The sequence below is a fragment of the Piliocolobus tephrosceles genome, chromosome 21, assembly GCF_002776525.5.
Source record: "Piliocolobus tephrosceles isolate RC106 chromosome 21, ASM277652v3, whole genome shotgun sequence".
NCBI classification, from domain to species: Eukaryota; Metazoa; Chordata; class Mammalia; order Primates; family Cercopithecidae; genus Piliocolobus; species Piliocolobus tephrosceles.
In genome coordinates, this window is record NC_045454.1 from 12,646,776 (window position 1) to 12,671,242 (window position 24,467).

The following is a 24,467-nucleotide window of genomic DNA, read 5'->3' on the forward strand; positions in this document are numbered from 1 at the left end:
AAAAAAAAAAAAAAAAGAAAAAGAGTTATGTTTTCCCTATACTGTAGTCTGTTAAGTGCACATAATAGCATTATGTCTAAAAAAAAAAAAAGTACATACCTTAATTTTAAAATCCTGCTAAAAACGCTGTGATCATTTGAGGACTCAGCAAGTTGGAATCTTTTTCTTGTATAGGGCCTTGTCTTGATGTTGATGGGCTGCTGACTGATCAGGGCGGTTGCCATTCAAGGTTGAGATGGCTCGTGAAATTTCCTTCCTTCCTTCCTCCCTCCCTCCTTCCCTCCCTCCCTTCCTTCATTCCTTCCTTTCTTCCTTCCCTCTCTGTCTCTTTTCAAGCCAGGGTCTTGTTCTGTTGCCCAGGCTAGAATGCAGTGGTGTGATCGTGACTTACCATAATCTCCAACTCCTGGACTTAGGTGATCCTCCCATGTTGGTCTCCCAAAGTGCTGGCATTACAGGTGTGAACCACAGTGCCTGGCCAGCAGTAACAGTTTGAAAAGAATCTCTTTTTTGAGATGGAGCCACACTGTCACCTAGGCTAGAGTGCAGTGGTGCAATCTTGGCTTACTGTCACCTCCGCCTCCTGGTTCAAGCAATTCTCGTGTCTCAGCCACCCGAGTAGCTGAGACCACCAGTGTGCACTACCATGCCTAGCTAATTTTTGTATTTTTAGTAGAGTCGGGGTTTCGCCATCTTGGCCAGGCTGGTCTCAAACTCCTGATTTCAGGTGATCTGCCTGCCTCAGCCTCCCAAATCACTAGGATTATAAGCGTGAGCCACTGCACCTGGCCTATGAAGCTTTTGATTTAAAGTGAAAAATGTTGACTCTTCCTTCCACTTGAACACCTCGAGGCCATTATAGGGTTATTAATTGAATTGGCCTGATTTCAAAATCGTGTGTCGTAGGGAATATGTAGGCTCAAAGAGACGGGGAGAGACAAGGGAACGGCCGGTCAGTGGTGCAGTCAGAGCACACACAACATTTATCCATTAAGTTCACCCTTTTATATGGGCAAGGTTGGTGGCACCCCCCAAAATTAAAACAGTAACATCAGAGATCATTGATCACAGATGACCATGACAGATCTAATAATAATGAAAAAGTCTGCAGTACTGTGAGAATTACCCACATGTGACACAGAGACACGAAGCGGCACATGCTGTAGGAAAAATGGCTCCAACAGACCTGCTGGACAAAGGGTTGCCACAAACCTCCAATTTGTAAAAAACACAATATCTGCAAAATGCAATAAAATGAGGCATGTCTGTATATTACATTAATATGTATAATATATATATTATATATTTATTGTACATATGCACAAATATAAATTCATTATACACATATTTTTATATGAATATACAAATAAACACACAATTTTTTTTTTTTTAAGACAGAGTCTCACTCTGTCACCCAGGCTGGAGTGCAGTGGCGAAATCTCAGCTCACTGCAACCTCCACCTCTTGGGTTCAAATGATTCTCATATCTTAGCCTCCTGAGTAGCTGGGATTATAGGTGCGTGCCACCATGGCCGGTTAATTTTTGTATTTTTAGTGGAGACGGGGTTTCACCATGTTGGCCAGGCTTGTCTCGAAATCCTGACCTCAAGTGATCCGCCTGCCTTGGCCTCCCAGAGTGCTAGGATTATAGGCAGGAGCCACTGCGCCCGGCCTACAATTTATTTTTTAAAGATGGGGGTCTTGGGGCGCCCAAGTGGAGAAACCCTGTCTCTACTAAAAATACAACATTAGCCAGGCGTGGTGGCACATGCCTGTAATCCCAGCTACTCGGGAGGCTGAGGCAGGAGAATCGCTTGAACCTGGGAGGTGGAGGTTGCAGTGAGCCGAGATCGCACCATTGCACTCCAGCCTGGGCAACAAGAGCAAAACTCTATCTCAAAAAAAAAAAAAAAAGACGGGGGCTCTTGCTACGTTACCCAGGCTGGACTCAAACTCCTGGCTTAAGTGATCCTCCTGCCTCAGCCTCCCCAGTATCTGGGACTACAGGCTTGTGCCAGTGCACCTGACTACCATTCTGTTTTTTTTTTTTTGAGACGGAGTCTTGCTCTGTCGCCCGGGCTGGAGTGCAGTGGCTGGATCTCAGCTCACTGCAAGCTCCGCCTCCCGGGTTTACGCCATTCTCCTGCCTCAGCCTCCCGAGTAACTGGGACTACAGGCGCCTGCCACCTCACCCGGCTAGCTTTTTGTATTTTTCAGTAGAGACAGGGTTTCACCGTGTTAGCCAGGATGGTCTCGAACTCCTGACCTTGTGATCCGCCCGTCTCGGCCTCCCAAAGTGCTGGGATTACAGGCTTGAGCCACCGCGCCCGGCCCCATTCTGCTTTATAATAATTTTTACTAATGGCCTCTCAAAGTCCTGAGACTTTAGCCATCTGTCTGGCCAGCCATTAGGAGCAGGCACCAGCACACTGCAGCCTGCAGGTGGACTGGATGTGAGGGTCCCTCGGGGGAAGGGGTGGCTCTGTTTTCTAGATTGAACACGTCGTGTGGCCATTCCTGGGGGCCTGGACAGATGGCAGGAACGGATTTTGGGGAACCGTCACAAGTGTGGGTTTAGACACAGGGTTCAGATGCCTTTAAGACATCCAGGGGGCCAAGGCCCAGGCCCATTAGGAGCAGCAGCAGGGGGAACCCTGGGCCTCCACACCCTGGTTGAAGTGGGACAGGCTGCCGACCACTCCCTCGTGTGTCCCTATAGCTCTTAACAGCCTGACGGGCGAGTTCAAAGGGAAGTACTACCCTCTGAAGAGCATGACGGAGAAGGAACAGCAGCAGCTCATCGATGACCACTTCCTGTTTGACAAGCCCGTGTCCCCACTGCTGCTGGCCTCAGGCATGGCCCGCGACTGGCCTGACGCCCGTGGCATCTGGTGAGGCCCCTCCCCGCCCCCTGGCTTCTCTTCCCCCAGCCTCCTCCAGTCCCACAATGGCCCTCCTCACTCCTCCACCAAAGCCAAGGCCATAAACATAATTATGATCTTCTACATGCCACAGAAAATGATCTTGCCCTCCACCCCTGCCTATCCTGTGGTCTGTGTGTCAGATTTTGGGAAATCTGGACCGGAGAAGTGGTAGTTAAAAACAGACTTGGCCGGGCGTGGTGGCTCACACCTGTAATCCCTGCACTTTGGGAGGCCAAGGCGGGCAGATCACTTGAGGTCAGGAATTTCAGACCAGCCTGGCCAACACGGTGAAACCCCATCTCTACTAAAAAAATACAAAAATTTAGCTGGGCACAGTGGCAGGCGCCTGTAGTCCCAGCTACTTGGGAAGATGATGCAGGAGAACCGCTTGAACCCAGGAGGCGGAGGTTGCAGTGAAGGGAGATGGCGCCACTGCACTCCAGCCTGGGTGACAGAGTGAGATTCTGTTTCCAAAAAAAAAAAAAAAGCCAGGTGTGATGGCGTATACCTGTGGTCCCAGCTACTCCAGAGGCTGAGGATCGCTTGGGCCCAGAAGATTGAGGTTACCGTGAATCGTGATGGAAGTACTGTACTCCAGCTACCCTGTCTCAAAAATAAGAACTTAGACTTGAACCATACTCCCTAAGTTCAAATTCCAGCTCTACCATTTACTGGCTTTACTAGCTTTGTGAACTTGGGTAACTTATTTTATTTTTCTCTACCCCAGTTTCCTGTCTATAGGATAGGGATCACAGTAATTTGTAGCTTCTGGTGTTCTTGTGAGGATTAAGTGAGTTAATTTGTGTAAAGTATTAAAAGCAGTGCCTGGGCCGGGCGCGGTGGCTCACACCTGGAATCCCAGCACTTTGGGAGGCCAAGGCAGGCGGATCTCGAGGTCAGGAGATCCAGACCATCCTGGCTAACACGGTGAAACTCCGTCTCTACTACAAATACAAAAAATTAGCCGAGCTTGGTGGCAGGCGCCTGTAGTCCCAGCTACTCATGAGGCTGAGGCAGGAGAATGGCGTGAACCCGGGAGGCGGAGCTTGCAGTGAGCCGAGATTGCATCACTGCACTCCAGGCTGGGCGACAGAGCGAGACTCTGTCTTGAAAAAAAAAAGCAGTGCCTGGTATACACTAAGTGTTCAGTATATCTTGGTTATTCATCTTATCTTTATTATAAACTATTATTGCTAGACTTGTTTTGACTCTTTGAATTCCTGATTCAGATAGTCAAAGATCTAAAAAGATTTAGAGAACCTAGGTTTCAATTGATGTGGGGAGCCTGGGTGCTAAGATATACAGGTGGGATGATTCTAAGATTTCAAGATTTTAAATATTTTCAGGTTTTAAGATTCCACTCATTTCAAATTCTGTGATCCCATAATTTGAAGCATTTCCGGATTTATTTATTTATTATTTTGAGAGGGACTCTCACTCTGAGGCCCAGGCTGGAGTGCAGTGGGACGATCTCGGCTCACTGAGACCTCTGTCTCCCGGGTTCAAATGATTCTCACACCCTCCGCCTCCTGAGTAGTTAAGACTACAGGCATGTGCCACTGTGCCCAGCTAGTTTTCGTATTTTTGGTAGAGACAGGGTTCTGCCATGTTGCTCAGGCTGGTCTCAAACTCTTCACCTTAAATGATCCGCCCACCTCAGCCTCCCCAGTGGCTTGGACTACAGGCATGTGTCCCACCATGCCTGCTAACTTTTAAAATTTTGTAGATATGTGGGTCTTGCCATGTTGCCCAGGGTGGTCTTGAGCTCCTGGGTTCAAGCAATCCTCCGGCCTCGGCCTCCCAAAGTGCTGGGATTACAGGCGTGAGCCACCACACCCGGCCATTTCCAGATCTTAATATTTTATGGCTTTTTTTGTTTGTTTGTTTGGAGACGGAGTCTTGCTCTGTCACCCAGGCTGAAGTGCAGTAGCGTGATCTCGACTCACTGCAAGCTCCGCCTCCCGAGTTTACGCTATTCTCCTGCCTCAGCCTCCTGAGTAGCTGGGACAACAGGTGCCCGCCACCATGCCCGGCTAATTTTTTTGTGTTTTTTAGTAGAGACGGGGTTTCACCGTGTTAGCCAGGATGGTCTCGATCTCCTGACCTCGTGATCCACCCGCCTCGGCCTCCCAAAGTGCTGGGATTACAGGCTTGAGCCACCGCGCCCGACCTTAATATTTTATGTTCTAAGATCCTGCTTCTGAGATGCTAGAATTGGGAGCTAACACACTGTGATGGGAAGATTTTCTGGTCCTGAGACCAGATGTAGGATTTCCAAGATGTTATCAATTCTGATCCCAAGCTTTTGTTTGTCAAACATCCTGAGATCCCAAGGATCTATAATAATGCTGTTCAAAGACTTAAGTCCCTAAAAGTCCTTGATCCCAGGATTCAAGGTTTTGCAGATCCTGTGACGTTAGAGTCTACAGGTTTAAGCTTCTGCGTTTTGAGGAGGCAGATGCCACCCACCTCCCACCTCTTAGGCCCTCTTCCCCCTGACGGTGGGCAGATGTTTGGGGGAGGGCTGGGAATGGGGCTCCCGCGGGGCTGAGACCTTGGCCTCTTGCTGTGGCACCTTACCCTAGGCACAATGACAACAAGAGCTTCCTGGTGTGGGTGAACGAGGAGGATCACCTCCGGGTCATCTCCATGGAGAAGGGGGGCAACATGAAGGAGGTTTTCCGCCGCTTCTGCGTGGGGCTGCAGAAGGTGGGTGTCTGCCCTTAGCTGCTGACTTCTGACTCCACCTTGAACGCCCCACCTGCTTTCCGAGGCCCCGCCCCTGCCCCTATGCTAAGCCCTGCCCCGCCCATTTTCCAGGGCCCTGCTCCCCCGGACCTGGCTCCACCCCATGCCAAACCCCGCCCCTCAAAACCAGCCCCATCCGCCTTTCAGGACCCCGCCCCTGGACCCAGCTCCACCCTATGCCCAAGCCCCGCCCTTAAGGATCCGTCTTCAGGCCGGGAGCGGTGGCTCACGCCTGTAATCTCAGCACTTTGGGAGGCCGAGGAGGGTCAGGAGTTCAAGATCAGCTTAGCAACATGGTGAAACCCCCGTCTCTATATTAAAAATACAAAAAAAAAAAAAAAAAAAAATTAGCCAATCGTGGTGGCACGGGCCTGTAGTCCCAGCCACTCGGGAGGCTAAGGCAGGAGAATCACTTGAACCTGGGAGGAAGAGGTTTCAGTGAGATGAGATCACGCCATTGCACTCCAGCCTGGGTGACACAGCGAGACTCTGAAGAAAAAAAAACCCGCCTTCAAAGCATTCTTAGTCCCCACCCCTCAAAATCCTGCCTTGGTCACCATTGTCTAGCCAGTACCCTCAGAATCTCCTACCTCCCGGCTCCCCTCAGAATCCCACCTCCACCACGTTCCCACGCCCTGTACCTCCGGACCCTGTCCATGTTGCGGGTGCATTTGGGGGTGCCTGCCTGCGCTGACCCCTGGTCCTGTTCCCCAACCTCAGATCGAGGAGATCTTTAAGAAAGCGGGCCACCCCTTCATGTGGAACCAGCACCTGGGCTACGTGCTCACCTGCCCATCCAACCTGGGCACTGGGCTGCGTGGAGGCGTGCATGTGAAGTTGGCGCACCTGAGCAAGCACCCCAAGTTCGAGGAGATCCTCACCCGCCTGCGCCTGCAGAAGAGGGGTACAGGTACGGCTCCCACATCCTTTGCACCACGACGGGTGGGGAGGGCCCTTTGCGGGGAATGGAAGGAGAGGTGCGACATCCCTGCGAGTTCTGGGGATCCGGGACGGGCTGACCCTCTGTGAGCTTGCATTTCTTCCTCTGTAAAATGGGTGTCAATACCCCTAAGTCACAGGAGTCAGTGTGGGATTTTCATGATTATATAATATGCATTGCACATGCCCTTGGACCTCCCTCGGGGCCTCAGTTTCCCCATTTATAAAGCAAGGAGTGGTCAGGATACCACCGCAGGCCGCCTGGCTCCAGAACCCACTCTCTTACCCACTATACGATATTTTCATGTTTGATAATTGAGTGGCGTGGTACCCCATCTAAAGCCAGAGACTCGTGAGTCCATGAATAAACAGGCATTATCTGTGTGCAGGTAACCTGTTACACAGTAGGCACTCACTACATGCCGCTGTTGCATTTGGCTCGGGGACCACGTCCAAGCCCCTCTGCACCTTCGCTGCCTCTTCACTTCCCTGTGCCTTGCTCCCACAGGTGGCGTGGACACAGCTGCCGTGGGCTCAGTATTTGACGTGTCCAATGCTGATCGGCTGGGCTCGTCCGAAGTAGAACAGGTGCAGCTGGTGGTGGATGGTGTGAAGCTCATGGTGGAGATGGAGAAGAAGCTGGAGAAAGGCCAGTCCATCGACGACATGATCCCCGCACAGAAGTAGGCGCCCTGCCCACCTGCCACCGACTGCTGGAACCCAGCCAATGGGAGGGCCTGGCCCACCAGAGATGCGCCCCCTCACTCCTTGCCCCGCCCCCTGTCCCGGAGTCCGACCCTGTGATGGTTGTCTCCTGGGGGCTCTCTCCACCCTTCTCAGAGTTCCAGTTTCAACCAGAGTTCCAACCAATGGGCTCCATCCTCTGGATTCTGGCCAAATGAAATATCTCCCTGGCAGGGTCCTCTTCTTTTCCTAGAGCTCCGCCCCCACCAGGAGCTCTAGTTAATGGAGAGCTCCCAGCACACCCGGATCTTGTGCTTTGTCTCCACGCAAAGCAATAAATAAAAGCAACGGTGGCTTTAGCTTTGTGCGATAGTTACTGAGGGAGGAGGTGCAATTGGCCGCTGTGTGGCCTCGGAGCGGTTTGTCCTGTCTCGGCATGTACTAAACATGTCTTATCCCGGGTCTAAAATGAGGCAAAGTTAGGTCACAGAATCTAGTCCAAAGATTAGAAGGCCCTGTGGGGAATCTGAAACCCGGAGAGACACTGAGCCCAGTGTCACTCACCCAAAGCATGGGCCCTTTCCAACTTTGGCTTTGAATTAGTCATGCTCAGATCTCAAACTGGGGAGGAATGCAGCCAAACGACATGTCTGAAACTTGAATTTAGCCCAGGGGTCTCCAGTTTGAGGCTTCCCATGCAGCTCATCACATCTACCTCTATTCTGCTTCTCACTGGCTTCCTTCTGTCCCGTCTGACTTCATCCCTCTGTAGCTGCTGCCAGGCCCTTACTTTGCTCAAGAATCTGCCATGGCTCCCCATTTCTCCTAGAAAGCCTTTCTGTTATTTGCAATTCAAGGTCACACTGAAATGCATACCATTTGCTGGAGACTCACCTTTACAGTTCTTTCCCCATTACTCCTCTGATTCTTTCACACCTTACACCCTCCAATTCCCACCTCAATGTCTTTGCTGTTTCCCCCTCCAATCTGGAACTTTGAGTCTGAGCATCTCCATGAAGTCTTTAGGGATAATAAGCATTTTGGAGAACTCAGTCCCAGGAAGGAACAGGAAAGAGGCACGGTAGAGCAATTGGTGGAGGGAGAAGAAGAGTTAATAGGAGTCAATCAGTATCTGAACAAGCACTGGGCGTTGGACATGTCAATCACCTCCACCCAGCCAAACAGGCCATTGTCTCTAAGGACACAGTGGGTGGGCCCAAAAAGACAAAGGTTTTAGGGGGAAAAAAAAACTGAGGCGGGAGTAAATGGAAGACCTGACAGAGCCCTCAGGAACCTAAGATGCTTTTTCAAACCTGAAGAGTCACAAAGATTAAGGGCCCTTGTAGTTCAATCTGCCCTCTGTTTTACAGAGGGGAAATTGAGGCCTAGGGATGTCCCCAAAAGTTCCCAGGGAGATTACTAAAGGGAAGGTTAGAAGAGATCCCAAACATCAAGGTACGCAGAACCTGTGAGATGCTGGGATGTTCTTTACTGTATTGTCCCCAGTTGAAGATCCCAGCTCCACACCCAGAGGCTACACAGACCATACATGCCAGTGGGGACCATCTGAGCCAGCCAAATCCACAGTCCAGACACCTGTCAGTAACCATGTCCCGCCCACTTTGCCTCATAGGACTCTCTTAAATCTATCCCTGCTTTCCCCATCTGTCGGGCCCAGACCTCTTTCGTGCTCTTCTGACCTGTTAACTTCCCTCCCTTCCACCCTGCACATAGCACAAACCCGCCCATCTCTACACTGCCCACAACCTTGCCATGGTTCCCCCAATGCCCTTGGAAGAAAGCCCAGGCCCGTCCATAACCTTCAAAGCCCTACTGATGCCCCTAGCCCCATACCTCACAGCAATTCTACACTTACCAAGTCACATGCCATTTGTTGAAGAATGTGTCCTCTCTCCTGCTCCCTGGCCCTTGTATGTGCCAATCGCTCTGCCTAAAATGCACTCCTATCCATGTCTCGCTGGCTCCTTCTCCTCCAGGAAGCCCTCCATGGCTAAGGCAGGCATCACTTCTGGACTCCCCTACACCAGCCCTGCCCAGTTGCTGCCTGAGGACACATCTGCCTCCTCCATTGGACTGTGAGCTCTATGAGGGCAGTGTTGGGGCTGCCTTGATTACCACTGTGTCCCCAGCACAGACGATGCTCTCAGTAATTGACCAAGCCTCTTCCCTGAACTTCTATGGCTCCCCAGTACCATGGGGAGAAAGTCCAGCTTATTCATTTTGCCCCAAAGGCACTGTGTGAATAAGCTCTGCCCTTCTGTACTGCACAGCTTTCAACCACTATAATCTGTCCAGCTCCCATGCCTTTTCTCCTGCTCATGACACTTGACCTTCCTTTGAGGAACCCCTACTAAGTGCAGTTCTAAGTATGAGTCTGGACACTGCAGAGTCACAGTGATTGGTTTAGAGAAAATCACATGGCCCATTTGGGCCAATGACAGTCTGCCCTGGGACTTTTGCTGGGAAACTGACAATGAGGATCTTTCTGCTGCAGAAAGCTGGAGGGATAGAAATTTCTAACTGCTGAAGTCATCTGTGCCATCAGGAAAAGTGCACTTATTTGATAAAAACTACTAGAATTCAACTTACACTGAAAAACAGATGCAATGGTCTGATGCCTAGATCAAACCTACCTGAAGTCAGGTGCCCCTGTAATATTAAGTAACCTAAGCCAACAAATACCTTTTTGCTTAAGCAGTGTAGATGGATTATTAGTCCTAATACAGCATTTCTCTTGTTAATTCTCCATCCATGCCCAACACAGTAGCCACACTGAAATTACCCAGTTCTCTGAAGATATACCACATACTCCCACTTCTGGGCTTTTGCCCAGGGCAAACTCAATGCCTAGCCAACTCCTACTCATCCTTCAACACTCCACTCCAGCATTAATTCCTCTAGAGCATCTTCCCCAGTGACCCCACCCTGCCCACTTTCTCTTCTGGACTCCCCTGTCCAGTGTCTGTGTCAGAATCCATGTCTCCCACAGACAGGGCTTCATGTCTGTGTGTCCAGCACTGGACCTGGCATGGAGTAGGCACGGGTCAATGATTGTTTATTGAATAAATTTACTACTGGAGTAAGAAGTGGCTTAGAGTCCAGTGTAACATGGTGGCTGGGAGTGTGAGTGGATGAATGGGGGGCCCGATATAGGAACTGGGGCCTCGGGGATGAGGCCGAGTTCCATCCTGTCTTCTTCCACGGCCATTCTTACCTTCCCACCCCCACTGCTCCCATTCTGCAGATGAGAAAACCGAGGATCCGAAAGGAAAAACCATTGCCTGGATTCCCAGGCCTCTTCTTCAACTCATTTGCAGGTGAGGGCAGGGAAGGAAAACCCTAGGGTCAGCACTGGGGTTGGGGGGGGACTCTCCTAAATTTATTGGGCAACAGGCTGCAGGTGAGGGGGCTGACAGGAGGAGGGTCGGGGTGTAATAACTTAAAAACCGTAGGTGACAGCGGCAGCTCCTCAAGAGACCTTTGCAGAGGGGAGGGTGTGGGGTATTTACAAGGATTTGTACAAAGTGCCCCGCGCCAGCCTGGGGCAGGAAGTGGGGGTTTGAGCGTGAGGGGAGGGGAGGGGAAGGAATCTGCCTCTCTGACCCCCACTCCCAGTCCCCCAGATTCTCCAGTCTTTAGGCTCAGCAGCTCTCCCTGCCCTTGCCCAAGGCCTAATTTTGAGCTGTTGGGAGGAATGGAAGATTTCCTCAGTTTCCCTCCCTGCCCCTGCCGTGTCCCCAAAGTCTCCTCAGGTGCCCTCTTGGTAGGGCGAGGGAGGACAGGACTGGCTGGAGGCTCCAGGAAGGTGCCAGCTCCCCCCGCTGAGCCCCCTCATCCTTCTGTGCTGAGCGGCCCCAGAGAACAGCAGAGGGGACAATCTTTGCCCCCAAATCTAATTCAGGGAAACTGAGGTGATGATAAAGGGAGAATTTCCCTCCCTGGCCCCTTCCCCTCCTTTAGAAGTGAAGGGGACAAGGGAGAGGAAGAGGAAGGGCCCTGGGGCCGTGGTGGCTCAGAGCTCGAGGTCGTTGGAGATGCGGGTGACGAGGGTGCGGAAGGCCAGGGCGGTGCCCGCCACACGGCGGAAGAGAACTCCCCGCAAGCCTGGCCGGGGCAGCTGGCAGACCTCCACTTCGAAGTGGGACAGGGGCTCGGGCCCGCCCGCACCCCCATGCAGGCAGGCCAGCAGGAACGGCTGTGGCTGGCGGCAGCGGCAGCGGGCGGCTGCTGTGGCCTGGCGCAGAGCTGCCATCAGGGCCTCGGGAGGGCGCGAGCTGGTCAGCTTCACACTCCAGGGGAATCGGAGCAGCCGGGGGGCGGTTTCCGTTTGATCCCAAGGTAGATGGCAACTGAGGCGAGAAGATATCAGGGGTCAGAGATGGGAGCGAAGAGGAATGTGGTGGAGGGCTGAAGGGATACTTCTTCCCAATTTGGGACAGATTCCTAGCTATCCCCTCAAAAAACTTCTTCCCCTGCTATGCCAGTGACAGTTTCAACTGGAACAGAGGTGACCCCCAGCTAGAGACCACACTTTCCAGCATCCCTTGCAGCCAGGTGTGACCCTGTCTCTAAATTCTGGGACATGAGAAGTGAGGTGTGCCATCCACATCAGTTCCTTCAGAGAACCTGCATGCTCCAGGCTCTCCTGTCCCACATCTCCCATGAGCTGGACTTAGCAGTGGCACAGGCCAGCCTCAACTGTGAAGATGACATGAGGGCTCCAGGGAATGGGAATGGAAGAACCTGGGGACGTGAATGATTGCACAGATCAGGGTGGCCCTACCAGCCTGGCTTGGCCACATGGTTTGAATGAGAAATTTCTTTCTGTTTTTTTTTTTTTTTTTTTTTTTTGAGAGGGAGTTTTGCTCTTGTTACCCAGGCTGGAGTGCAATTGCACGATCTCGGCTCACCACAACCTCCACCTCCTGGGTTCAAGCGATTCTCCTGCCTCAGCCTTCTGAGTAGTTGGGATCACAGGCATGCACCACCACGCCCGGCCCTGGCTAATTTTTGTATTTTTAGTAGAGATGGGGTTTCTCCATGTTGGTTAGGCTGGTCTCGAACTCTCGGCCTCAGGTGATCCACCCGCCTTGGCTTCCCAAAGTGCTGGGATTACAGGCGTGAACCCAGTGCCCGGCCTTTTTTTTTTTTTTTTTTTTTTTTGAGTCAGACTCTCGCTCTGTCGCTCAGGCTGGAGTGCAGTGGCGCGATCTCAGCTCACTGCAAGGTCCACCTCCCTGGTTCAAGCGATTCTCCTGCCTCAGGCTCTCGAGTAGCTGGGACTACAGGCGCCCGCCACCACAACCGTTTTGTTTTGTTTTTGTTTGTATTTTTAGTAGAGACAGGGTTTCACTGTGTTAGCCAGATGGTCTTGATTTCCTGACCTTGTGATCCGCCTGCCTCGGCCTCCCAAAGTGCTGGGATTAGGGGTGTGAGCCACCGCGCCCGCCTTTTTTTTTTTTTTTTTTTTTTTTCTGTATGTGAGACAGAGTTTCATTCTTGTTGCCCAGGCTGGAGGGCAATGACACAATCTCGGCTCACTGCAACCTCTGCTTCCCGGATTCAAGCAATTCTCCTGTCTCAGCCTCCCAAGTAGCTGGGAGAACAGGCACCACGCCCAATTTTTGTATTTTTAGTAGAGACGGAGTCTCACCATGTTGGCCAGGCGGGTCTCAAAACTCCCGACCTCATGTGATCCACCCGCCTCGGCCTCCCAAAGTGCTGGAATTACAGGCGCGAGCCACAGTGCCCAGCCACTTTTTAGTTTTTTTTTTGAGACAGGGTCTTGCAGTGCAGTGGTGCAATCACGGCTCATTGCAGCCTTGACCTCCTCGGCTCAAGTGATCCTGCTGCCTTGGCCTCCTGAGTTGTTGGAATTACAGGCATGAGCCACTTGTGTTCGGCCTCTGGGGGCTTTTTGTCACATGTCTTAGGATGGGAGCACTGTTGGCATTGACTAGGTTGGGGATGGGTTAGGTCAGGGATGATAAACATTCTCCAATGTGCAAGAAGGCCCTGCACAACAAAGAACTGTCCCGCCTGAAGTACGAGAGTGCTGCACTGGATGAGCATCCCAGGGCTAACCCCCCTTGTTTCTGTGTGGCCACCCCTCAGCTTGGGTGAGCACGAGACTCTGCTCTGCCAATGCGAGCATTCTACTTCCGATCTCCGTGCTTGGATCAAGGGTGACCACATGACCAGGTCTGACCAACCAGAGTACTTTTCCTTTCTGGCTGCAGACATTGGCTTAGGAATGAGCATGTGACCTAGTCCCAGCCAATAAAAGTCAGCCCTGGCAGTTTGTTGCAGCTGCTGGCAAGGCTCGGGTTTCCACCTGGGTCTCTAAACCGGGAACTCAGACTAAACCAGGGCTTGGCAAACTGCGGTCCTGTCTGCTTTTGTAAATCAAGTTTCATTGGAACACAGCCATACCCATTTGTTTTGTGTTGAATATGACTGCTTTTGCACTCCAGTGGCACAACTGAACAGGCCTGACAGAGGGTGCCTGGCCCTCAAAGCCTAAAATCATGATCTGGGTCTGTACAAATGTTTGCCTCCTGCTGGCCCTGAGGTGCCAGGCAAACATTGTGCCATGACTGGATGAGAAGCAAAAGGAGGTGGGGGCATTGACCAGAGGTTGAGTTGTAGATGGGATCAGGCTTTTTTTTTTTTTTTTTTTTTTTTCTTTTTTTAGACGGAGTTTTGCTCTTGCGGCCTAGGCTGGAGTATGATGGCATGATCCCGGCTCACCGCAACCTCTGCCTCTCGGGTTCAAGCGATTCTCCTGCCTCAGCCTCCCGAGTAGTTGGGATTACAGGCGTGCGCCACCACGCCTGGTTAATTTTTGTACTTTTAGTAAAGACGGGGTTTCTCCATGTTAGGTTGGTCTTGAACTCCCGACCTCAGGTGATCTGCCTGCCTCGGCCTCCCAAAGTGCTGGGATTACAGGCATAAGCCACGGCAACCGGTCGGAGGCTGAAGTTTAAGATGGTCAAGAGAAGGTGCTTGTGATGGGGTGGGAATGAGAGGAGCTGGCAGAGAAGGCAGGGGCCATAGGGCATTTCAGGAAGTTGGCCTTGCAGGATGAGACTGGGGCCCCATCTAATTCCCTGGGGTAAGTGTCAGGAGGTGCGGAGACAGGAGAGGGGAAGGGCTGGTGTGGCATTCGGGGGTAGGCCCAAGCACTCACCTTGTGACCTCAGGTCCCCCGATTCTCTCAGGTTCGTCTGCGACCCTAGGGGAGGGGAGGGGGACAGAGTGTCTAATCTGGACATAGGGAACCCACCTCCCCCAACCCACTGCCTCCAGGATTCTGAGCAGCCCCTGCCTCAACCCCAGTCCCTCCGGGCTGGCTGGCGAGGGCCTGGAGTCAGGATTTGATCTCCCTGTCCATCCCCATAATGGGGCTCATTCTGAAATGGGTTAGTGCAGGTCACAGGAAAGATACTGAAGAATGTGGAAGATGAAAGGGAGGGGAGTGGGCAGAGACACACCCTTATATAGAGAAGTGGCCAGAAAGAGAGGGACGCGCACACGCGCGCACACACACTCACATATACAATCATGCTTTGCTCAAACAACACCTTTGTGAGCCCTGCCCTTTTTTCTTTCTTTTTTTGAGACAGAGTCTCACTCTGACATGCAGAAGTGGCGTGATCTCGGCTGGCTGCAGCCTCCATCTCCCAGGTTCAAGCAATCTTCCTGCCTTGGCCCCTGAAGTAGCTGGGACTATAGGCGCGTGCCACAAATCTTTTTTTTTTTTTTTTGGTAGAGATGGGGCTTTGCCACATTGCCCAGGCTGGTCTCAAACTCCTGGACTCAAGCGATCCATCCAAAGTGCTGGGATTACTGGTCTGAGCCACCTCATCCAGAGGCCTGCCCCCTTAATGCTGCACCCCTCCCTTCCCCACACCTCTCATTCCCCTACCTTTTCTGTTTTTTGTTTTTTGTTTTTTTTTTTTTTCAGAGACAGGGTCTTCCTCTGTTGCCAACACTGATGATCATAGCTCACAGCAGCCTCGACCTCCTGGGTTCAAGTGATCCTCCTGCCTCCCAAGTCCATGGGACTACAGGTGTAGTCGCCATGCCCGGCCAATTATTTATTTTTTGTAGAGATAGGACCTTGCTGTGTTGTCCAGCCTGGTCTTGAACTCCTGGGCTCAAGTGATCCACTCGCCTCAGCCTCCCAAAGTGCTGTGATTCCAGGCAAGAGCCACCGTGGCTTCTATTCTATTTTTCTTCTTCGTTACTTCCCACTACCTAGACGTCTACATAATAAGTATATTTTACTGATTTCTTTTTTTGTCTAGATCCCTTAATAGGATGTTGGCTCTGCCAGGGCAGAAGTTTTATATCTTTTGTTCACCCTCTACTACAGGGCCTAGGACAGTGCCAGGCACACAGTAAGGACTCAATGAATAATAGCAATTAATAACTAATACACATGTAAAGCACTTTCCAAGGCAAGGTTCTAAGCTCAGTCCATATATCACTTCATTTAGTCCTTACAATAATCCTAGGAGATGGGTACTGTTATTACTATACCCATTTTACAGAAGAGGAAAGTGAGGCCCAGAGACCTTGAGTAACTGCCATTTGAACCCCTGAGTCTGGCTCCAGAGGCTATGCTTCTGTGAGTAAATGAAAAACCAGACCCCACGTACTGACCCTGTACTCCGCTCACATCCACAGAGCCCCCTCCCCAATGCCCGCACACACAGGTGAGACATGCAGACAGGGAGGCAGAGCCAGCGAGAACAGGGCATGGACGGGACTTACTGATCTTGGATCCCTGGGGCAGAGAGGCGCCCGAAACACAGCGGTTAGAGTTCTGCCGTTTAGAGGGATCGAGGGTAACCCTGCAGTGTGAGGAGGGCGGTGAGGGACGACAGGGGAGGAGGAAAGGAGGAGGAGGAGGAAATGTTCGGGTACAGGAGACAGAGCAGAGTAGAAGACAGGTTAGGTCCCATCAGCCCCCCACCCTGCTCCACCCCGCTTCTGCCATCCCTGCGGAGCTCACCTTCGGGTCAGTTTGGAGGTCAGCTTGGTGAAGAGGTTGGTGGTGGGGCGGGGCCGCCCAGCGGGCAGGGGTGCAGCCTCATGGGCCAGCGTGGGAGAGGCAGGGGGCCCATTCTGCACACCCCCACCCCCCCCACCCCCTGCCCGCCGGTCCCGGACCTGGCCACCGTGGAAGGTGCTGCGGATGGTGGAGCCGCGTGCCAGGCGGCTCCGCTCCCCTGATGGGGGTGCCAGGCTGTGACTGGAGGGGGAGGCAGGGGGCACCCGTGGGGTGCCTGAGCTGTGGGCAGAGAGAGACAAGTCAGGGTGGGGGACTGAGGCAAGCCAGGACCCCAGTCCCTCTGATTCTTCATAATCCTGTCCTGAGACCAGGGACTGCAACCAGCCTGGAACTCAGAGACAGGGCTGCAATGTACAGTTGTGCAGGCTGTGCACTATACAATCCTAGCATTATTTTACTAACTCTCCTCTCCTATTACCCCTCCATCAAACTGTCCCTTCTTCAAACTCTACGCCCTCCAAACCATCTCCTATCACAACTCTCCTCTCTCCAAACGCAGCAACTGAATAGATGCACAGAAAGTTTTGGGTGACTTCCTTGCTATTTGCTGAAACCTCAGGAACCAAATCAACTTGGCAAACACTTTGCTATCTGAACTCCCATCATCTAAAATCAGGAAAGGGAAAGATGTAAAGGTCAAGGATACCTGCATTCACTATGATAATTTGAGCAGTGGGGGTCCCACTGTCCCAGGACCCTCCTCCAGCCCCTCGGACCCTCCTCGTTGACAAGGGCCAGACCTCCATCTTCTGAGTTCAATTCTCCTGCCTCACCCTCCCGAGTAGCTGGGATTACAAGTGTGTGCCACCATGCCTGTTTTTTTTTTTTTTTTTTTCTTTTGAGACAGAGTCTTACTCTGTCACCTAGGCTAAAGGGCCACGGGGCGATCTTGGCTACTGCAACCTCCGCCTCCAGGGTTCAAATGATTCTCCTGCCTCAGCCTCCTGAGTAGCTGGGACTACAGGCATGCAGCACCACTCCTGGGTAATTTTTGTATTTTCAGTAGAGATGGGGTTTCACCATGTTGGCCAGGCTGGTCTCAAACTCCTGACCTTAGGTGATCCACCCGCCTTGGCCTCCCAGAGTGCTGGGATTCCAGGCGTGAGCCACTGCGCCCAGCCCAGACCTCCAATTTCTATCCTCCCAGGGACTTCAGGCCCAGCCTGGATCTCAGAGAAGAATCCTGATTGTGGCAGAGGCTGTTACTTCTCCCTTAGAATCCATCCTCCCTGTTTTGCTCTTGGTAACCAAACCCCTAAGAGTATGAGCACTGCACACGGCCACCCAGCCAGAGTCTACATTTCCCAGACTCCCTTGCAGTTAAGGATGGTCATGTGACCACGCTCCAGCCAATGGGATATAAGCAGAAGTGCTTTGTATGATCTCCGGGTCATGCCTTTAAAAAGAGTTGCTGCTTGTCCCCTACTCTTTCCCCACTTCTTGCTGATTAGGAAATGATGGCAGCTGGTGCAGTGGCCTCAGTCCCAGAGCTGGAAATTCATGTTGGGGCTGGAAGAACTTACCTGGGTCCTTGGAGGACCCTCTGGACTAAACCTCCTTTTTATTTAAATTACTCTACCCTGGGATCTCTTTGTTTTTGTTACAGCAGCTGAGTCTATAATTTTTATTTTTTGTGTTTTTAAATTTTAAATTTTAAATTTTATTTTGTCTGAGTCTGTAATTTAACTGTTCTACTGTCTCTTGAGCAGAACTGGAAGGCCATATATTATGGTGATTACAAATAGGTTCTGGAGTCAGTCTGGAATCTGCTTCTTGACTTACCAGCTGTGTGGCCTTGGACAAGTTACTTAACCTCCCTATGCCTTATGTCCTCAGCTGTAAAATGGAGATATTAGGATCTACCTCACAGAGTTGTTAGGGGCATCGAGCCAGGTGATAGACATAGAAGCCTGGCATGTGGCTGCTGCTTCAGAATGTTCACTACTATTATTTTTATTTGATAACCACCAAGAAAAAGCACTCTCAGTCACTGAATGAAGGCCTCCTAAGCATCAGACCCAGTGCCAGGTACAGGACACACCTGATCTCTACTGGATCTCTATAATGGGGCCTGGAAGTAGACAGCATCAGCCCATTTTTTTTTTGAAATGGAGTCTTGCTCTGTCGCGACATCTAGGCTCACTGCAAGCTCCAGCTCCCAGGTTCACGCCATTCTCCTACCTCAGCCTCCTGAGTAGCTGGGACTACAGGCACCCACCACCACGTCTGGCTAACTTTTTGTATTTTTAGTAGAGACGGGGTTTCACCATGTTAGCCAGGATGGTCTCGATCTCCTGACCTTGTGATCTGCCCGTCTCGGCCTCCCAAAGTGTTGGGATTACAGGTGTAAAAAGACCGCACCTGGCCTTTATTATTATTATTTTTTTGAGACAGAGTCATGCTGTGTGGCCCAGGCTGGAGTGCAGTGGCGCAATCCCAGCTCACTGCAACCTCTGCCTCCCGGGTTCAAGTGATTCTCCTGCCTTATTCAGCCTTCTGAGTAGCTGGGATTACATGCACATGATATCATTCCTGGCTAATTTTTGTATTTTTAGTAGAGACAGGGTTTCACCACGTTGGCCAGGTTGGTCTCGAACTCCTGACTTCAGGTGATCTGCCCACCTTGGCTCCCAAAGTGCTGGGATTACAGGCGTGAGCCACCATGCCCAGACAGCATCAAGCCCATTTTATGGAGGAAACAGAGGCTCAGAGATTTACCCAGTCATTCTGCTAGCAGTGCGAGCACAGAGGTAAGATTCGAACTCAGAACTGAGTATTCACAGAATCGTGACTGTTAACTACCTCATTCCCCTGCCCACACCCAGTGGGAAGATCTGCATCCACTAATCAGGTGCATCCCAGAGTGTGCCCTGGTGTTGGCCATCAACCTGCCCTACAGTCCTGGTGGGTGGCAGTGTCCTCGTCGTGGAGCCGGCCCCACTCTGACTGGCCTTGACCTGTGATGTGAACCAATCCCTTCCCTCTCTCTGCTCCAGCCAGTCTGAACTGGTTTCTCTCCCTTGCCAGCTGGAAGAGACCTCACAGACTCAGGCCAACAAGCTGGAAAACCAGCCAACCAGATGATGCTGAAGCTGTGACATTCTGGGGCTTCTCTCGAGTTCTAAAAATGGATCATTCAAAAAATCAATTCAGGTTCCCAAGGCTTGTAGGCGGAGAACAGGGCCAACTGCTTTCCTGGTGCTGAAGACTAATTAATTAAGTGGGGAGGATTTTCAGGGGAGTCCATGGCAAGGGCACATGGCCAAGGGCAGGGCAGATACACTCCCTCTCTGGGCCCCGGTCCCCAGGGCACCAGCCTCCAAGGCCTATCATCTCAGATCAAGGGAGGTCCTGTTCACCTACCCCCGACTTCCCACCCCTCACCCTGTTGCTGCCCCCTCCGTACCTGTTTTCTTTCCCATTTGGCAACAGTGACGGGCGCTCAGCCCCCGGGCGTTCTGTGCAAACGTAGGTGTTTCTGCGGGTCATCATGCTGGGAGGGAGGTTGTTCTGTAGGAGACACGGCCAGGAAGGGAGTGAGGGGGTGAAGACACGCCCCTGAGCTCCACCCTCTTCCCTTCTCTGCCCTCCCCATCGACGAATGAGTCAGGGGCTCGTGTGGGAAGCCAGGGTGAGTAGGAGATGGTCAAAGGTCTCAAAGACGTGAAAGGCTCATGAGAATCCCAACCACCTAGACTGAGTCAAAGGAGACCCCTGGAGCCCGGAGAAGAGGGTGACACTGAGGGAAAACGAGGCAGGGAAGGTTTCCAGGGGGCATCCTTGTCCACTGCTCTTCTCCCAGCAATGCCCACCTTCTCAAGGTCCAGCCCAGCCACACCAAACGTTTGCTAACGTACTTATTCATGCCACATTCTGTCATTGTGCCTAGCCTTTGCACTGGTTGTCTCACCTGTTAGAACATTCCTCCTACCTTTTCCCCTGACTCACTCCTACATATCTTTCAGGTGTCAGTGCATAATCTACCACCACCCCCGGCCCCAGGCTGAGTCACGTGCCTCCTTTGGGTTCCCACAGGTCCCTGGGCTCCCCACTGCAGCTTCAATCACTGTGCTATCAATGTCTGTTCTCATATATGTCCCCATCCTATACTGGGCTGTGAGCTCTGGGAACACAGGGAATATCAGGATTACGCTGCCTCATAAACATGTTAGGCAGAGAGCCCTCTTTTTCTATTCTCTGGAAGTTTGTGTAAGGTTAGTGTTATTTCTTCTTTAAGTGTTTGGAAGAATTCCACTGGTGGGAGTCATCAGAGCTGGAAATTTTCTTTATGGGGAAGGTTTTCAGTTATGAATTCAATTTCTTTAACAAGAATATAAGACTGTTCAGGTTTTCTATTTCTTCTTGTGTCAGTTTTGATACAGTGTGTTTTTAAAGTAATGTGTCCATTTCATCTAAGCTGTTACATTTATTGGCATAAAGTAGTTCCTAATATCATCTTACTATCTGTTAATGTTAGAACAAAGTTCTCCTTTTCATTTTGGATACTGGTAATTCGTGTTTGCTGTCTTTTTTCCTTAATTGATTTTTACCAGGGATCCATTGGATTTTATTTATTTATTTAGGACAGAGTTTCACTCTTTTTGCCCAGGCTGGAGTGCAATGGCATGACCTCGGCTCACTGCAACATCCACCTCCCAGGTTCAAGTGATTCTCCTGCTTTAGCTTCCCAAGTAGCCGGGATTACAGGCGCGCACCACCACAACCAGCTAATTTTTTGTATTTTTGGAAGACACAGGGTTTCACCATGCTGGCCAGGCTGGTCTCAAACTCCTGACCTCAAGTAATCCACCCGCCTCAGCCTCTCAAAGTGCTGGGATTACAGGCATGAGCCACTGCGCCCAGACTGATTTTATTAATCTTTTCAAAAAACCAACTTTAGGTTTTGTTGCTTTATTGTACCTCTTCCTTCTCCTTCACTGATTTATTCTCTTTAATGCCTCCTCCCTTCTTTTTTTGAGATGGGGTCTTGTTCTGATGCCTAGGCTGGAGTGCAGTGGTGTGATCATGGCTCACTGCAGCCTCCCAAGTAGCTAGAACCTCAGGCATGTGCCACAACACTTAGCTAATTTTTATTTTTGGCAGAGATAGGGTCTGTGTTGCCCAGGCTGGTCTACAACTCCTGGGTTCAAGCAATCCTCCTGCCTCAGCCTCCCGAAGTGCTGGGATTACAGGCATGAGCCACCACTTCTGGTCCCTTCTACTTTCTTTGAGGTTTATTTGCTTTTCTTTTTTTTACCTTCTTAAAGTGTGGGTTTTGTTTAGCAATAACAATAGCTCTCATTCACTGAGTGCTTACTGTGCCAGTATGTGAAGTACCTCACGTTTGAGATCTTACAAGATCCTCACAATGACCCAGGTTCTCTAATGAGCCCATTTCACAGAGTGAGACACTGAAGCTCAGAGAGATGAAGTTACTTGCCCAAGGTCACATGGCTCATTAATGTAATTCAAACTCTACGTGGCTTCAGAATCCTGGCCACTTTCTCAAACTGCCTCCACCCTTTTTCTCTTTTTTAAGAGATAGGATCTCACCATGTTGCCCAGGCTGGTCTCAAACTCCTGGCCTCAAGCAATCCTCCCACCTCAGCCTCCCAATAGCTGGGACTACATGTGTGTGCCACCATGTCCAGTTGCCTCCACTCTCCTGTTCCTATATTGAGGATATTTTCATACTATGCTGTTCTTGGGAACTCAGATGCAGGAAAGCCAAGTCTACATTTCCCAGAGTCCTTTGCAGCTCAGGTTCTGCATACAAGTTGGGTTCTGCCAATCTTTGCATTCACGAAGATTTGGAAGGTGTAAATGGGGCAGCAGCTGCTGTCCTGCCTGCTTTGACTTCAGCTCACACAGGCAAGGCTATGAGATGAAGGTCTTTGCTTCAGCAGGGCCCCACTGCCTGTTGTCTAACCCTCTGGGCATCAATAAGCTCTTTTGACTGATGGAGGATGAGGTTTTTGCGTCTTGGGTTACAGCCATGTCAATGTGCTTTTTTTTTTTTTTTTTGGACGGAGTCTCGCTCTGTCCCCCGGCTGGAGTGCAGAGGCGCGATCTCGGCTCACTGCAAGCTCGGCCTCCCAGGATCACGCCATTCTCCTGCCTTAGCCTCCTGAGTAGCTGGGACTACAGGCACCTGCCCCGCGCCCGGCTAATTTTTTGTATTTTTAGTAGAGACGGGGTTTCACTGTGGTCTCGATTGATCTCCTGACCTTGTGATCCGCCCGCCTCGGCCTCCCAAAGTGCTGGGATTACAGGCGTGAGCCACCGTGCCCGGCCTTTTTTTTTTTTTTTAAGACAGAGTCTCACCCTGTCACCCAGGTTGAAGTGTAGTGGCACAATCTCAGCTCACTGTAACCTCCGCCTCCTAGGTTCAGGCAATTCTCCTGCCTCAGCCTCCCAAGTAGCTGAGATTACAGGCGTGCACCATGCCAGGTTAATTTTTGTATTTTTAGTACAGAGGGGATTTTGCCATGTTGGCCGGGCTGGTCTTGAACTCCTGACCTCAAGTGATCCACTGCCTCGGCCCCCCAAAGTGTTGGGCTTACAGGCATAAGCCACCGTGCCCGGCCTAACAATGCACTCTTAAATTTATCAGTGCTGGGGCAGCCTCAGAAGCAGCAGCTCCCTTGGTGGGTCAGTTCTGCGGTGTGGTTGCGACTCTTGTTCCTGCAAATCCCGCCCACTGTCCGCTCCTCCAGTCCTTCCTACAATTTTGTTTTCTTTTTTCTTTAACCACACTCCCACCTCATCCTCTCCTTCTCTGGCCCTGCCGCTCCCACCCATTCTCTGGGTTGTGGATCACTCTCTGACACATGGGCCTCAGAGGCTGCCATGTGGAGCTCCAGGTCTCGGGGCTGGGGAGGAGCCAAGGGGCGTGAATTTTTACTGATCCGGAACACTCAGGACACACAGGCATCCCCGCCTCCCTCCTGTACCACCTGCCTGAAGTTGAGTTGATGCCCTCAAGATGTTTCCCCAAGGCCCTTCTGGTATAAGGTGGCCAGTGAGCTGTCCTCAGGTGCACCCTCTCCTGGCCCATCCCCACAGGGTCCCCTCACAACATTCCACTCCCCACCCTGTACTGACCCCGGGCTCTGCACAGCCCTGGAGTTCAGGGCCCTGAACACGGACTAGCAGTCCTTACAGGTGGCGGCAGAGTCACAGCTGGTCAAACCAAACACAACTGGTCACTGCCAGTCGCTGCTGGCTACCGCTGGTCATGGCCTAACACTGCTGGTCAAAGCCTGTCACAGCAAGTTAAGGTCATGGTCAGACACCAACAGTCAGGGACAGTTAAAGCTGGTCATGAGTGGTAATGGCCAGACACCACTGGTCACAGCCAGATACCATTGGCCAAGGGTGGTCACGGCCAGTCAAGGCTGGTCAAAGCCAGTCACAGCCAGTTGCTGCTGGTTAATACTGGTCATGGCTGGACATTGCCAGTAAAGGCTGGTTAAAGCTGGCCACAGCTGGCTGCCATTGGTAACAGGTGGACACTTGGCGGTAAAAGCTTCAGTAGGGCCCTGGCAGGCATTGCCAGTGAAGGCCAGTCACAATTGGTCAAAGCCAGTCAAGGCTGGTAAACGCTGGTAACAGCCAGACACCACCAGCCACCACGGCTGGGTTCCTCCTGATGGTCGGGACCTCCGCAGAAATGCCCCTACCCTGCAAACAGCCGTGCAGGGAGACCTTGGTTTGCCTTGGGTGTTTAGAACCAAAATAAACTGGAAGTACCCAGGGGCACCAAGAGCACTAAGAAATTAAAAAGATGAATGTTCTCAAGTACGTACAAGAAAAATTAGTATTTAAAAACTTATTTTTTTGTTTGTTTGAGACAAGGTCTCCCTCTGTCGCCCAGGCTGGAGTGCAGTGGTGTGATTTTGGCTCACTGCAACCTTCACCTCCTGGACACAAGTGATCCTCCTGCCTCAGCCTCCCAAGTAGCTGGGACTACCGGCACGTGCCACCACCACACCGGACTAATTTTTGTATTTTTTGTAGAGAAGACGTGTCACCATTTTGCACAGGTTGGTCTCAAACTCCTGAGCTCAAGC

The 24,467-nt window shown here is 51.4% G+C and overlaps 2 protein-coding genes across 4 annotated transcripts in view; one reads left to right on the forward strand and one right to left on the reverse strand.

Annotated features, from left to right (window-relative positions):
• The window catches only part of CKM (creatine kinase, M-type), a 14,990-nt gene extending 7,336 nt beyond the window's left edge, over positions 1-7,654 (forward strand). Inside the window, exons 4-7 of the mRNA XM_023182416.1 lie at positions 2,720-2,891; positions 5,510-5,633; positions 6,393-6,582; positions 7,120-7,654. Of these exons, the coding sequence (XP_023038184.1) occupies positions 2,720-2,891; positions 5,510-5,633; positions 6,393-6,582; positions 7,120-7,298 (665 nt within the window). The 3' untranslated portion in view covers positions 7,299-7,654. The remainder of the gene's footprint in view (positions 1-2,719; positions 2,892-5,509; positions 5,634-6,392; positions 6,583-7,119) is intronic.
• Positions 7,655-10,350: 2,696 nt separating this feature from the next.
• Positions 10,351-24,467, reverse strand: part of MARK4 (microtubule affinity regulating kinase 4) — a 54,243-nt gene continuing 40,126 nt past the window's right edge. The window contains exons 14-18 of one of the 3 annotated variants that reach the window (XM_026457339.2): positions 19,802-19,905; positions 16,336-16,614; positions 16,095-16,174; positions 14,506-14,550; positions 11,451-11,665 (exon numbers count right to left, since the gene is read on the reverse strand). In XM_026457339.2, coding sequence (XP_026313124.1) covers positions 11,601-11,665; positions 14,506-14,550; positions 16,095-16,174; positions 16,336-16,614; positions 19,802-19,905 — 573 coding nt within the window. In that variant the 3' untranslated portion in view covers positions 11,451-11,600. Of the gene's footprint in view, positions 11,666-14,505; positions 14,551-16,094; positions 16,175-16,335; positions 16,615-19,801; positions 19,906-24,467 lie in introns of all 3 variants that reach the window. The other 2 variants (XM_023182415.2, XM_026457338.1) reach the window with 2 other exon arrangements.